This window comes from Dipodomys ordii, unplaced genomic scaffold (assembly GCF_000151885.1).
Source record: "Dipodomys ordii isolate 6190 unplaced genomic scaffold, Dord_2.0 Scaffold57, whole genome shotgun sequence".
Taxonomy (NCBI): Eukaryota; Metazoa; Chordata; class Mammalia; order Rodentia; family Heteromyidae; genus Dipodomys; species Dipodomys ordii.
This window is the reverse complement of record NW_012267273.1, coordinates 771260-787554: the sequence shown is the minus strand read 5'-3', so window position 1 is coordinate 787554 and position 16295 is coordinate 771260. Positions and strand designations below refer to the sequence as shown.

At 37.7% G+C, this 16295-nt stretch overlaps 1 protein-coding gene across 1 annotated transcript in view; it reads right to left on the bottom strand.

Moving 5' to 3' along the window:
• Positions 1–16295, bottom strand: part of Wdr64 (WD repeat domain 64) — a 151008-nt gene that overhangs the window by 86343 nt on the left and 48370 nt on the right. Inside the window, exon 10 of the mRNA XM_013021734.1 lies at positions 12107–12246. Within this exon, the coding sequence (XP_012877188.1) occupies positions 12107–12246 (140 nt within the window). The remainder of the gene's footprint in view (positions 1–12106; positions 12247–16295) is intronic.

The following is a 16295-nucleotide window of genomic DNA, read 5'->3' as shown; positions in this document are numbered from 1 at the left end:
TATATTAAAAAAAACTTCTGCACAGAAAACTATCAACAGAGTTAAGAGACAGCTACAGCATGGGAGAAAAATCTTTCCCACCTATTCATCTGATAGAAGATTAATATCTTGGATCTATAAAGAATTCAAAAAAGCTTAGAAAAGAATAAAATGCAGTGGATAAACAGGAAATGATCTCTATAGACAATGGTCTATAAATAAATGGGAAAATGTTCATTATATTTGCCATCAGAGAAAGGCAAGTCAAAACATTGATGGCTATCAGCAAACAACAGCAACAAATGTTGGTAAAGAGGTGGAGAACAACAAACCCTCATCCACCATAAGAATGAACTTGTTCAAAGTACTCTGTATGGAATTATGACAAAGCCCTCTTATGTTGTTAATGTATGCTTCTTCAACAAAATTATTATTCCTACTTAAGATTAACAAGGACTGGGAACACACCTCAACTAACAAGCTAAAAGCTCTTAAGTCATTCCCAGTGCCATTAAAATGTCAATGAAAACAACAAAAATGCATTTCAATTAGTTAGCTCTCCAATTTAAAAGTTCTACCACCTAATTCCAATACTTGTTCATGTTAATAGCAATTAGACATTATAACATGGTGAGATGCTCACTTGTCTTCTCTTTTCAACTGGATGTTGCTCAAGGGAGAAACTGCCTCTAATTTGGCTTTGTTCCCAGACAGTTATGTGTGGTCTTTGGTTTGGATTATTATTTGGTTTTGGTCTGTTTACTTGCCTCTTCTGTCTTAGACCAACAGTACTTTACCATTACTTGACACGACCTAGACAATACCATTTTCTAAATCATAGTTTACTTACTTTGTTCTTAGGTGGCCACAATGCACCAGCGACTTTGGGAGAAGAGAAAGATTTATAAATAAGGCCTGAGTCCCTTTTTATATGCCCTAGTCTTCTGTCCTATGTCTTTTGTCTTATATCCTAGTCTTTTGATAGCTCCAACCAAGGGTTCACATTGTTCTCATGGAAGCTGGCAAGGATTCGGAAGCTTGCAAGAACCCATATGGAGCCAGGTCAGCCCTGAAGGGGCTTGGGAAGAAAACACAGACAAAACATTTCAGAATGGGACTGAGTTAGTGTAGTGAGAAAATCAGGGAATAAAACAGCTTCCATTAAACATATCATGGGGGTAGCAGGGTAATTTATAATATATGATATAATATATGCATACATCATACATTAAATATGACATCTATGCAAGTAAATTTAAATCATGAAAATCCAACTAATAATAATAAAATAGTGCTGATTTTTCAAACAAATTGAGAGTGCAAAAATTAGATGGAAGAATTTTTAACACTGAGAAAAAGATTGCATTGTCAGGCTGATTTAAAGTTTGAGGGTAGACCATGAACTAAAGTCGAAAATCACAAATGCCAAAGAAAAAGACAAGTGAAAACGCTTTGCCTGCAGTCATTTATGAGAATAATTAATAAATAATGATGAAGCTGAAGTCTGACAATAAGAATGTACATGTTCAGAATACAGATTGGTTTGATTCAGCAAAATGTTTCCTGGCCTTTCTTCTTCCAAACTTCAAACCAATCATGCCATCAAAATGTATTAATAAAATATTGCTGTTTCTTGGTGAGTGCCTGTATTAGAATGACTAGAGGAGAATACTGCATCTAATTTTTAAAGGTTGGCCTCAGGTCTATTAAAAAAAAAGGCATATGTCCTAGGATAAAAAAATATAACACATAGCAAGGCACTTGTGGCTCACACTTGTAATCTCAGCTACTCAGAGGCTGAGATCAAGAGGATCATACTTGGAACCCAGTCCAGGCAGAAAAGTCCATGAGACTCTATCTCTGATTAACCAGCAAAAAAGCCAGGCTGAAGACATGGCTCAAGTGGTAGAGTACCAGCCAAGCAAGCAAATCCAAGCAAATTCTAGGCTTTCAGTTTAGAGTACCAGCCAAGCAAGCAAATCCAAGCAAATTCTAGGCTTTCAGTTCCATCTTCAGTATCAACAAAATAAATAAATTAATCAATTAATCATACAATTTCCCCATTCATTCAATAAATATGGAACTGTGGGTGAAGTGACAATGACCAACAGAAGCACTATTACTATTCTTGAAGATTGGAGTCCAGACAGATCATAGGTAGAGGACAAATACAGCATTGTCAGAAATATTTGAATGGGAATATGAATATCACACAGTGGTGAAAATTGCACCATTAATTGTCATCTTCAGGTAACTGCTTCACAATGAAAGTATTGTTTAGATAGACAAAAGGTTGTGGGGAAATTTGCCTTTTTGCTAGTTTTACAGCTTGAAATCACAGTCTTAATCACTCACTCACTCACTCTTACCTTTTTCACTCACAGATGATGCCAATTTGATCCACACTTCCAATACATTAACCATCAGGTTAGATGGAGATGATGTTTTACAGATATTTCTGCCTGGGCTGGATTTGAACCACTATCCATCCAGATCTCACTTTTCTGAGTAGCTAGGATTACAGGTGTCAGTCAACATGCCCAGTATCACCCATATTTCTAGTGAAAGTGTCAGGAAAGCTTCTGAGAAAAGAGTACCAGTTATTTCCAGGGAGAGAATAACCAAAGTTTTCCATTTTCTGATGTCAGGGAACCTGAGACTTGCCTTGACTTCCAAGTTCCACCAAATGGCTATCAGAGGTTAGTGAGCTTTTTAGTCTCCAAATGAATCAAGTCAGGGTCACTCATTGGGTTACATGATTTGACATTGTCTGTGTAGAAAACTTAAGGCAAAAGTGTATTAACCACATTCAAGTAACTTAATAAGTGTCTTAGCATTGTGGGACTGAACTTATTAATTTTATTATCTTTTTTTTTGCCAGTCATGATGCCTGAACTCTGGGCCTGGGCACTGTCCCTAAGTTCTTCAGCTCAAGGCTAGTGCTCTGCCACTTGAGCCACAGCGCCACTTCCAGCTTTTTCTGCTTATGTGGTGCTGAGGAATCGAACTCAGGGCCTCAGGCATGCAAGGCGAGCACTCTACCACTGAGCCACCTTCCTAGCCCTAATTTTATCATCTTGTTCCCACATTTTTTCCTGTGTGATAACTAACAAACAGGAAATGAGAGGGAGACACTGATATGTGTTTAATTACCTTTCCCCCCCCAAATATTTCTTTATTGAGATTACATGACTACATAAATTTCACAATACTGTGGCATAGTTATATTTAGCTAAAGTCACAAATACCTTTTAATCTTCACAGTGATAGTTATCGTTCTCTTAATCTACATTGCTTATGAACTCTACGGCCTTTAACAATAAAACTTTTTCGGGTGATACATACATCTCTTTCCTTTTGCTTAGTATCAGCTGTTCCTTTTTGCTTTCTCATTTCCTCCCTCTTATCACCACCCTTAAATTGCTTAGTTCACTTTCATCAATGTCCAGTGCAGCTGATGGACCCCTTTGCTGTATTTTTTTCACCCATTTTCCATTGATTTTCCCACTTTCCCTCAGATGTGCACGTATATATACCTTATATGAGGTAATAATTAACGTTTTAATTATAAAATTATTATATGTACTCTTTTTGGTGCCAGTCCTGGGGCTTGAACTCAGAGTGTGGGCACTGTCCCTGAGTCTTATTGTTTAAGGCTAGCTCTCTATAACTTGAGCTGCAGCTCCATAGATTTTTGGTGCTTAATTGGAGATAGGATTCTCACAGATTTTCCTACCCAGGATGGCTTCAAACAGTGATCCTCAGATCTCAGTCTCCTGAGTAGTTAGGATTTTAGATATAAGCCACCAGTGTCTGGCTATAGGTGCTTTTTTTTATTTTTTATTTGTCAGTTGTGGGGCTTGAACTCTGGGCCTGGTTGCTGCCTCTCAGCTCAAGGCTAGCGCTCTACCACTTGGCCCACAGCGTCACTTCCAGTTTTCTGGTGATTAATTAGAAATAAGAGTCTCAAGGACTTTCCTGCCCCGGCTGGCTTTGTGCATGTACTTTTAAACAGTATGCTACAGTTTGAATCTTGACTGCCCCCAAAGGCTTAAGTGTTACAGCCTTGGCCATCAGCTTGGTGTTATTGGAAGATGCTATTGAAGAGGAGGGGCCTGGCCTAGTGGGACATCTTTTGGTCATTTGATGAGTGTCCTTCAAGGGGATTATGCAATTATAGCCCTTCTTCTCTTTTTTATTTTCCTGCCCAGGAGATGAACAATTTCGCTCCACCATTCTCTCTTCCTCTGCTCTGCCTTACCACAGGGCCAAAGCCATCAAATCAACTGATCATGAACTATCTCCAAAGCTGCAAACTAAAATAAACATTCGCTCTAAGTTAAATATCCCATGTATATTGTTACAGTAACTGAAATTGATCTCACTTTTTGTACATTCACTCAGTAGGAAAAACCAGTTCCCTTTCCTACATACCACTTCTGTTTTGCTCCTCAGTTTCACTCCTTAGACTAAACCATTGTTTTAAGATAATGCCTCTGGAGTATATCATATAAATCTGCTTAACCACTTAATAATAGGTATGTAGCTTTGTGTATATCACCTAACTTCTCTGAGCTTTAGATTTCATAAGGGGGAAAATAGGGTACACTTAATATCACTGTTTGCATAGATGTTAAATGGGATTGCATAGACGAAGAATTTACATTTCTATTAGAGCACATTTATCTACTTAGATTTTCTTCATCATTTTAGTAAGTGCATAGTATTCTGTTGTGTGAACGTTTCTATAGGCCATTGTAAATATTCCCTTATTGGGAATTACTCATTTTTAAACAATTTCTTCTTCTTCCTCCTCCTCCTCCTACTCTCCCCCCCTCGTCTGTAATTATGGTTTGAATTCAGGGACTCACACTTGCAAGACTGGTGCTCTGTCACTTCAGTCATGGCTCCAGCTCTCCTCATTTTCTTTTATTAAAATGATAATGATCCTCCTTGCACATGTCACTTTCTAAAGTGCTCTGGCAAACAGCCTACATAGCTAATTCTCAGAAATTTTTGTGTCCAAGAATGTGAGTATTTTGGATCATGCTAGAGACTATAAAGTCAGCTTGCCCTCTGAAAAGGTTGTGTCTTCCAGACTTCAGATGGTTTCAGCTTGGAATTTCTGTCACTCTTGGAGTTTTGTCATGAAATATTAGTGGCAGTTACGCTTTATTTGTTCACTTTGATTTTTAGCTCCTTTGGGAGGTTCACTTCAAAATCTATACATGCACAGGGCATGACAGAGGAAATACTTGGCAAGGCCCTCTATGTTAATGGATGCATACTGATGCAGTGGAAGTCAGGATTCCCAGGTGAGGCTAGCTCAAAGTCATAGCCAGATGGTTAGCCAAGGAACAACGCCAGGTTTCTTTAGGAACCACAAAAGTTAAGGTGAACAGAATCTCTAGATACTTAGTGTGGTAGTAAATGTGTGTGTGCAAATATATGTGTGTGGAGGTGCAAGAAATTGAGGGGTCTTTAAGCTGGTAGGAAGGAGTGAAGAGAAACTTAATTGAATAAAATAATGGTATAAAGTTATATATATATATAATTATCTATCTATCTATCTATACATACACACATATTAAATAACCCCCACAAAGCAAAAATTAGAAACAAGGTGGCTCATCTAAAACAGGCATTCAAATAACAACAAATTTCAAAAGAAGTGATAGCTACCAACAAAAGAAGGCATCATATGCTAAATGGTAGCCATTGTATTAGGTTCTTTAGCTCCTATGGCTAAGCAGCTTCCTTTCAGGTTCTCCAGGAGTGCCTGGTTCTGATGGCTCACACCTGTAATCCTCATGAGGTATGTAAAACTCTTGAGGCTGAGATCTGCAGATCATGTCTGGAAGTCAGCCCAGGCAGAGAAGTCCACAAGACTCATCACCAATTAACCATAAAAAAAAAAAAACAGAAATGGAGGTATGGCTCAAGTGGTAGGTAGAGCACCAGCCTTGAGGGAAAAAGCTAAGGGACAGACCAGGTCTTGAGTCCAAGCTTTAGTATGGGCGCGTGCGCGTGCACGCGCGTGCACACACACACACACGTTTGTCCAGATGTCATCCTGGGATGAACTCTATACTAGAGAAAAACATTACAAGTCCAACACCAAATCCCAAAGCTTATACCTTATCCCTTTCCCTTACTTTTGTATTTTCTTTTACTAGCTAAATTTTCCTAATGTGAATTTGTCTTTCTCAGGTAAAATTTCCATACTCATTTTAAGGAAAATATTGAGACTTGTAGCTCTTCCACTTGAAAAAATGTAAATCACAGTTAATCTAAAAGCTTTGACTCAATTGTCCCCAACAGAACAAGAAATCATGAATAGGCGGATTACAGTGCAAGATCATGCCCAGCAAGGTGCAAGACTCTATCTCAAAAATAACTAGTGCCAGAGGAGGAAGAAGGAGGCAGGAAGTGTGGCTCCGTTGTGGGGTGCTCACCTAGCATGCTGCATTTTCTTGCAGGGTTTTTGCATGACTGCTGTCGCTTCGGGTGCTGCTAAGAGGTAGTCCTCTGCTCTTCTCCTTACCTTTAGATATCTGATGCATTATGGAATTTAATCCTCCTTGGAAGAAAGCACTTCCCTTTTCTTCATTGGTGATCTCTATGACTGACCAAGAGTAATTTTCAGAGCCAGCACTTAAAACTTAGGCTTCCTGATTGGAAAGGCTGTTTTGTGAGTGTGCAGGTGAGACAGTAGTTTACTCTTCTCTTATGAGAACATTCTAGATATAGTCATGGATAAAATGGAGCCCATAACAAATCTTCCAGCTCATTGGATTTGTATGGCCTGACCACATGGTCAGTCAGACATTGCCTTTCCTTGGGTTTCTTCAGATCGCATCCAAAGTGAAAATATAAAAGAGAAATAGCAACTCCTACGCCCATCTGCAATCTGCTAGACATCATCAAAGGATGTATATCTATCCTCTTTATAGAAAAATAAATCAGACTTGTTCTTACTAGTTTTGCTAATAAAAGTCAGTGGCTGAAGACATGACTCAGCAGTAAAGCACCTGCCTAGCAAGCATGGGGCTTTGAGTTTGAATTCTAATACCACAAAATAAAGAAAGAGAAAAGAAAGTGAGTGAAATTTGTTTGTCTCCATGTTTTTCAAAAATTTTCAGTTTGTCTGGAGCAGTAGATAGATATGACAGCTGTTCAACACTTGAGCTGTGTGACTAGACATGCAATTTTAGCAGCAGTTGGAAGAGAAATGCAATTTTAGCATTTGGAAGAGAATATAACATCTTTGTGAAAATACTACAAAATTAGAAGGAAGGATGAAGGTCTCTCAAGAGCTTTGGAGGAGGTGCATTATTTCCATATTGTAAATTAGAATAATTATTAAAGCTTGGTGAATTTACAAGAAGAAATTTGCAGCATTGTTAGGTATATAGAGATGTCAGTTGCTCTTAAGATAATAAACATCCTTTGGTTTATTCCCTGTTGTCACTGTACCATTTCTGTACTGTTTGTCTAGTATACAAGTTTATCTGATTTGGGGAAGGGAAGGGGAACCACAGAAATGGACAAAGGAACCAAAGCAACAGCGATACTCACTAGACACTATGTTAGAAATGAACTTTGCAACTTGGGGAGGAGGGAAATGGGGGGAGGGAAGCGGGAGAAAATAAGGAAGGGGTAACAATGAAAAAAGTGTACTTATTACCTTACTTATGCAACTAAATCCCCTCTGTACATCACCTTTACAATAAAATTTTAAAATAAAGAAACAGTAAAATGGTAATGGCAAAGACAGATTCAGGAGAGGCAAGCCTGGTTCTTGTTGGCTATCATTTCTGACTCAGTTGCCCTTTTTCCCAGGTCTTCATGGGGTTTGTTTCACTGGTGATTCAGGCTTCTGCTTTCCTATCAGCTCCTTGGAGATGATACCCAGTCACCTCACACCAGCGTGTTCTCTGTTTATTACAAATCCCCAGCATACCGTTTTCTTGTACATTTGTTGCTCTGCTTCTTTGCTTATCTTTGCCTAGGATGTAAATTCCTTCAGGACCTGGCTCTTTCTCTTCTTATTGGATGTTCTTTATCTAAAACCTAGCTCCCCAAATAGTAGCTGATCCTCAAATAGACACTCAGAAATACGTGCTTGATGATAATAAAATGAATGTTCTCATTTCATCTTCATAACAGCTCTCTGAGCTTATCCTTATTATATTTTACGAGTGAAAAATGGAGTGGAAAGATACTAAGTGGGATGTCTGGATGACTATTGTCTTAACACAACAAGCACACTAAAAAGGAATGAAAAAGGCTGTCTCTTCTGCCTGTCACCTTTATTACCAGCATGAATGTCCTTTCTTTTCTTCTAGAAACATACATTATTTTTCTTTCATTTTTTTCTGGAAAAGACTGACTCCAGGTCACAAGTTCATATCATTTTGATTTTGGTTTAAGCATCTCAACACCTTTATTATCTTCCTATACAATTTAATTTTTTTAAAGATTCTATATTACAAAAGCAATAAATATTTGCTATAGAAATTGACAAGAGAGACAAAAGTTTAATCCATGCCCCATCTTACTATCTGGATAAGCAATAATATATATTATTGTTAATAATAACATAATTTAACATTGATGAATATAAAATTTCAAATGGGCCAATTATATATTCTTTCATTATATTTCACATAGTCACACCAATATGTATTTATTTATTATCTATATGTTCATTGTACAAAAATGAGATAACATAGCTTATTAAATCAAATTTTTTTCTCTAGAATTTTAATTTTGTAAGTATGTCACACTATTTTCTTCAGCAATGATATTAAACTAACACCTAATACTATAACATTGATCCACTTTAAGTATAAGGTTCATTTTTAATAAATTCAAACTGTTGTGTGAACCTTACCATAATTGTGTTTCAGACATTTTCTGGAAAATTCTGTCTCATAAAAATAGGAAATGTAAAAAAAATGTAAAAAAAAATAGGAAATGTAGAAAAATTCCTTGTTCTTGATATTCTATTGACTTAATAGCTACAAGTAGTTCAGATAAATGGGCACCCAGTGTGTACAAAAGATGGCCTTAGACCAGCAAAGCATCTTAATTAAGACTTTTCTTCTTTATCTATGGTTTCATTTATGCACAGTCAACTGAAGTCAGGAATTTCCAGAAATAAATAGCATAAGTTGTAAATTGTCTACCATTCTGAGTACTGTGAGGAATTCCTCTAGAGCATGAATCATCCCTCTGTCTGATACATCCACCCAGTGCCTCATTAATCACTTAGTACCCATCTTGCTTATCATCTTGCTTATGGAAGCATTCACAGTGTTTATGTTCAGAAAACCCAAGTTTTACTTAATAATGGCACCACAGATCCAGAGTAACGATGCTGGCAATCTTATTACCATATACTTTTCTAATTGTTTGATTTTATTATCAATTGTTATAATTGCCTGTGTCAAATTGATACATTAAACTCTGTCCTGAGTGTATAGGAACATAAGGTGAGCTGTGATGCATGGTGTTGGGCATTGCTAGGGGTCTTAGAACACATGTACCCTAAGATAAGGGGATGTTTTTCACAAAGCCATGAATAGTTCAGAGGGGCCTCTACAACTTGGAATGAACTGGAAAAGCCTTATTTTCATTTGGAACCCTTGGCGAGCCCTACTTTTCAAATGTAATTGTTTAAATGTTTCCTCTTTATATATTGAACATGTCACATGGTGTAATCCCAGTTGAATATTACTAAAGAAACGATGAGAGGTAGTTTAGTGGAATATATATATATATATATATATATATATATATATATATATATATATATATTCAGGCTACTTTGGTCTTTTTCAATGTTCTTTTTGATCCTCACTAAGCACTCTATAAACATGTCTTTGCTTTCCTTTCTCTCTCTCTCTCTCAAAATTGAAGACACTGAACTCATTCCATTTTCTTGATCATAAGCTAATATTTTACTTGAGCCATAATATTTACACGAGCCATACCTCTTGTTTTTTATTGATTGCTTTTGAGATGGACTCTACTAGGCTTTTGTTCTTGGGTTGGCTTCTAGATATCAGCTTACTGAGTAGTTAGGATTACAGGAATGAGCCACCAGTGCTGGGCATCATGTCTACTTTAAAACTTCTTTCATTTCCCCTTCTTCTTTATTTCCTACTCATTTACCATTTCTGTTGTCCATTGGTTTGTTTGCTTGTTAAAGAGTATTACTCCTGTCTCTGCCATTTTTGTTGCAATTCTATGTGCTTTATTTTCTTTCTTTCTTTCTCTTCTTCTTCTTCTTCCTCCTCCTCCTCCTTCTTCTTCTTCCTCCTCCTTCTCCTTCTTCTCCTCCTTCCTCTTCTTCTCCTTCTTCTTCTTCTTCTCCTTCTTCTTCTTCTTCTTCTTCTTCTTCTTCTTCTTCTTCTTCTTCCTCCTCCTCCTTCCCCTCCTCCTCCTTCCTCCTCCTCCTCCTCCTCTTCCTCCTCCTCCTCCTTCTTTTGTTCATAATGAGGCTTGAACGCTGGGGCCTGGGTGCTGCCCTTTAGCTCAAGGCAAGTGCTCTACCACTTGAGCCACAGGACCACTTCTGGTTTTCTGTGGTTTATTGGAGATAAGAGTTTCATGGACTTTCCTGCCCGGGCTGGCTTTGAACCATGATCCTCAGATCTCTGCTAGTACTCTTCTAGCTACTCTCCTGAGTAGCTAGGATTATAGACGGAGCCACTGGCTTCTAGCTTGTCTTCTTCATTTTCTACCTTTAACTTTAGGAGGTTCTCTGGGATAGAAGAAGATGTAGAATTGGGTACACTGAGCCACAAGGTTATGGTGTGACGGCAGCATTACTTAGATCTCACTTTTCCTTCACAAATGGGTAAGTATTATTTATTTTCCTATGCTGGGGATCAAACCCAGGACCTGGTGCATGCTAAGCACAAACTCTACCACTGAGCTACATCCTCAGGCCCACAGGGTCATTATTAGCATTAAATGAGATGTGTATGTAAAATACTTAGCACAGTGTCTGGTATGTGGTAACTATTTGAAAAATGATAGCTATTATTGCATTGTACATAGAAATCAGATGTTTATTTTCTGATTATTAGCCATAAGAGCTACAAATAGAAAACTATCCTAAAGTTATATGAATATTCACCTATGTTTTCTTCTAGAACTTCTATGGCTTTAATCCATGTGGAATGTATCTTGTGTATTCTCTCTCTCTCTCATCCTCTTTCTCTCTCTCTCTTGATGTTTCTTGGACTTGAACTCTGGGTCTGGGCACTGACCCTGAGCTCCTTTTTATTTTTTAACCTAATTTATTTCTTTTAAATAAGGAAATTCTTAGGAGGAAAATCGGCATAGACAATATAATTGGATTACAACTAGAATGCAGAATTAAATAAGTGATTAATATTATATCATATGAAACATTTCCAAGTGTTTAGAAAAATTCCAAAAACAAATTGACATTTAATTAATACATACTATATTGCACTTTGATCTATTGTAATTAAACTATAAATAAGAGAACTCTCATAGAATAGATTATAGATAGCAGGATATTTGATTTTTATTCCTCTGAGCTTCTGTTCAAGGTACTCTACCACTTGAGCCACAGTGCCACTTCTTGCTTTTTCTGTGATTAATTGGAGAATTGAGTCACATAGACTTTCCAGCCCTGACTGGCTTCAAACCTTGATCCTCAGATCTCAGCCTTCTGAGTCACAAAGATTACAGGCTTGAGCAGCAAGGATTACAGGCTTGAGTGTTCAGCTTGTATATTCTCTCTTTAATGATGATGTTCCTATCTATAATAGACAACCTCTGTGTTTTATAATACTGGCTTTTTCCTAATATTTTTTTCTTTTTACACTTGTCTTTAAATATATTTTCTTATGCTGTAGTCAATACAAAGAGCATAGTGGCTCATCATTTTCTTATGCAGATAGACAGTACTTTTCCCAGTGACTACCAGTTATCATTGTCAAGTGCATATATATATATATATATATATATATATATATACACACACACATACATACATATATACATACATACATACCAGGTCTTCCAGTACTTAATTTTCTGGGAAACATTTGTCATTTCAGTTTGGTTCTTTCTTTCTTCTTACCTTTGCAGAGGACAGGCTGATGACGTGTTGGTCTTTTTCATTGGTTACTATCTCAGTGATACTGAACATGTGTCCCACCAGCTTCCCTACAGGCTTGGTGCTGATGTTGGGGTGCCACAATCGCAGGATCTTGTCATCCCCTCAAAAAGACAACAAAATGTTAATTATACTGGGGGCCAGTGGCTCATGCCTGTAGTTTTAGCTACTCAGGAGGCTCAGATCTAAGGATCGTGGTTCAAAGCCAGCCCAGGCAGGAAAGGCTGTGAGACCCATCACCAATTAACCACCAAGGTGAAAAAAAACAAAAACAAAAACAAAAAAACCCCTCTTGTTTCCATTTCCTGGATGATCTCTCTCTTAATGACAAACAGATCACATCCTTGCTTTGTTTGTTCGGTTGTTTGTTTGTTTGTTTTGTTTTTGTTTTTTGGGTCCAGTCATGGGTCTGAACTCTGGGCCTGGGCGCTGTCCCTCAGCTCTTTACCTCAAGGCTAGTGCTCTACCACTTGAGCCACAGCGCCACTTCCAACTTTTTTTCTGCTTATGTGGTGCTGAGGAATCGAACCCAAGGCCTTATGCATGCGAGGCAAGTGCTCTGCCACTGAGCCACCTTCCCAGCCCGTTTTTTGTTTTTTAATGGGACTTGCTGTGACAGATTAGCTATGCAACTGGTCTTGGTTTGTGTCTGCTGCTCATCGTTAAGGATGTTTTGTGATTTTTTTTTTATTTACACATCAGAATGTGGGCTCTTGTAAATATTTTATGGGTACTTGTCTTGATTCAATACTTCCCTACTTCTTCATGCACGAATATATTATTTATACTTTACTTCCTTCCAAAGAGTGTTTCAGTCATCTGTTATGTTGATGTTCTTCAATTATGTAAATATAACAAGAAAAGAAATCAGGAGAAGAGGAAAATTCCACCATTAAACATCTGTGCTGTGAAACTATATAGTATATATGTGATTACTATTACAGCATAGATATTGTATTTTAATGTTAAAAATCTGCCAGGTGCTGGTGGCTCACATCTGTAATCCTAGCTACTCAGGAGGCTGAAGTCTCAGGATGTTGGGTTCAAAGGCAGCCCAGGCAGGAAAGTCCATGAGATACATTTCTCCAATTAACAACCAGAAAACCAGAAATGGGGTTGTGGCTCGAAGTGGTAGAGTACTAGCCTTGAGTAAAAAGCTCAGGGAAAGTGACCAGGCCCCAAATTCAAATTCTACTACCGACATTACATACATACATACATACATACATACATGCATGCATGCATACATACATTAATATGTAAATCTGAGTCCGTAGTAAAAGATTTAAACATTGTATAGGGCATACTCTTTGTTTAATTTAAAAAGACCTTTATACTCCTTAATTCCTAGTTTCACTTCCCTGTTATTACTGTTACCTTTTAAAATACAAATTGTATGTTTCTAGACACATCATTATATGTACTTTTTTGGATGCAGGTCTCACCTGTCTGACCTTGAATTTCTGACTTAAATGATTCTTTTGTCTCAGACAGCCTCCTTCCACTGCCCAGCACACACACCTTCTGAGTAGCTGGGATTAGAGATGTATACCTTTTTGCCCAGGTCCTAATTTATTTGTCCATTTAAACAACTTCTCCTTCCTTCCTCTTCCCCTTCTTCTTCTTCCTCTTCCTCTCTTCCTCCTCTTCTTCTTCTTCCTCTTCCTTTTCTTCCTCTTCCTGCTCCTCTTCCTCTATTACCTGCGTTCCTAAGTACCTACTCATTACCAAGGAACTTTAGGCTCTGGGGTGGCATCACGGCGATTCTAATATACACATAATTGCATTGCTATGAATCACCACTTATAGATAAAATACTTAAAATTCAATAAGGTCATTTTGATGAATCCAGTAGCACATATTTGGCTATTTTCAAGATCCCTGTGTGAAAATGCACACTTGTTTTATGAAACAAAACTTTTACATGCTCAGAGAGTCTGTTGGTCATGAAGGGGGCGGGGACAGTTAGGTGATTTGATCATTGGATCTTCATTGCCAACCAAATATGACATAAGTTGATTACTTTGTTGAGTTGTGTGAAAAATCATCCTTCAAGTGTTAGTACAAATACCCTTCCAGAAATATCCCAGAATGCTTTCCTATTCTTGCGTGGAATTCCATCTCCCTCCTCTTCTTTTGTCACAACATCATTTGTCTGGACTGTCTACTAGACTGTAAGTGCTTTGAAGGCAGAAATGTCTCTGGTTTTCTGTGGTAACTAGGGTGGTCCTACAGTTATATGAGTGTTAAATAAATATTCAGTATAACTTCAGTAATTGCAGTGTTGAGATAATGAATCCCAGCTCAGAAATGTAACTATCAAGTGCTGGAAAAGAGAGAAAACACCACTCTCATCAAAGAACAAATCTTGGTTAGATGTTCATATTACTCCTTCAGGAAGGTCAACAGTTTCATTTTAGAGGCTTGAAAATCTTGGAGTAATGTCATCTGGAAAAAACAAGCTAGTTTTTAGCTTTCATTTTTCAAGCAACTTCTATAAAATTGTGTCTTCTCAAAATTCATGTTCTGAAGCTGAAGATGAGGCTTTGGAAGATCATTGGGTTTAAATGAAGTTTGAAGGATGAGGTCCCTCTCATGACTCGGCATCCTCATGAGAAAAGGAACTGGAGAAGTTGCTCTTTCTCCCAGCCATTGGAGGAATCGACAAGGTGCAGGCCAAGAGTGGGCCTGAGGAGGAACTGGCCATCCTGGTACCTTTACCTTGGACTCGAAGCCTCCATAAGCATAAGGAAATGAATTTCTTTTGTTTAAGCCTCCAAGTCTGTGTTTTATTTGTTATGGTCACTCAAGTTTATTAAAATAGCAATCAATATTTTAAGAACTATGGTAGATACATAGTGGAAGATTGAAATTGGAGCTATGTCCATTTTACAATATGTTAACTGCTAATTCTGCTTCTGTAAACCTGCTTGTGCTAGCACTGACTCTTCCCCTCCCAGAAATAAGTTAAAAAGTTAAGGTCTGCAAACATAGATAAAGAACAAAAGAGTATGTTCTTCTAAATTCCTGTTTAGAAACTCTCAGCAAGGGACTCAAAACAAGGACCATCTGGCGAGCCTGTAACTATGTGGACTCCCCTCCAGAGAAGCCTCCCCCTAGGGAACCAACTAGTTTTCAACAAATGTTACAAAACTTCCCGCGCAGGCTGGAGTATATGATAATTTTTAAGCTGAGCCAATCCTGGAGAGCCTGGGGTCTTATGCTAATCTTGTGGTTTTTGTCTTTAAAAGTGCCTGTAACTGCTGCTCGGACAGGGACAGGGAGCCTGTTTGCGCAAACGCCTAATAAAATCCTCTTGCTTGTTGCATCTGCTGGTTAGAGTCTTGGTTCTTGGGGTGCCCTCCCGTTGAAGAAAGCATCCCAGCGAGTCTGGGGTCTTTCACATAGGTGGTAAATTTCTTAAGTTGAAAGCCTCATGCTACTCTTGTTAACAGCAATGGCCAAATTTTATCAAGAAATTACTGCATACTTGGTATTTTATTAAATATTAAGAATATGAAGACTTCATGTACATGAATGAAAATGGAACAATGAAGCTTGTTGAGATTGGTTTGGGCAGGGGGAGGAAGATGAGGGAGAGTACCTGAAAATGTGAGCTTGATGAAGGTACCCTGTTATGCGTATATGTACATGCCTAATTGATGTTAATAAAAATGTGGGAAAAAGACAAAAACAGAATATGAAGAAATTCTAGATATTAACACTGCAGAAAGTCTACCCAAGATAACCAAAGCATACTCTTTTAGACTTAATTCCACCATTTCCACTGTTCTACCCTCTCTGGCTCCTGATGGAATTGAGACTGTTATTGCAGTCTTCAACTAATCCGATTTGTTTTATAGTTGTCTGTTTACATATCTCTTTATTGTTTATCTGATGAGCTTCCATTTCTTTGGTGATGATGGACAAATAATTGCATGATTTGTGTTCATGAAGTAAGTATTTTGGGTGTCTATTTTTGTTGAAATCTGGCCCTGTCACTTATTAGTTTCTGTAACTTTGAGTATATCTTTCTGCATGACAGGGATAAAAGTTTTTTTTTTAATTTAATTTTATTTTATTTGTGAACATACTGTACAGAGGGGTTACAATTGCATGGGCAGGATAATGCATACATTTCTTACCAAGCATT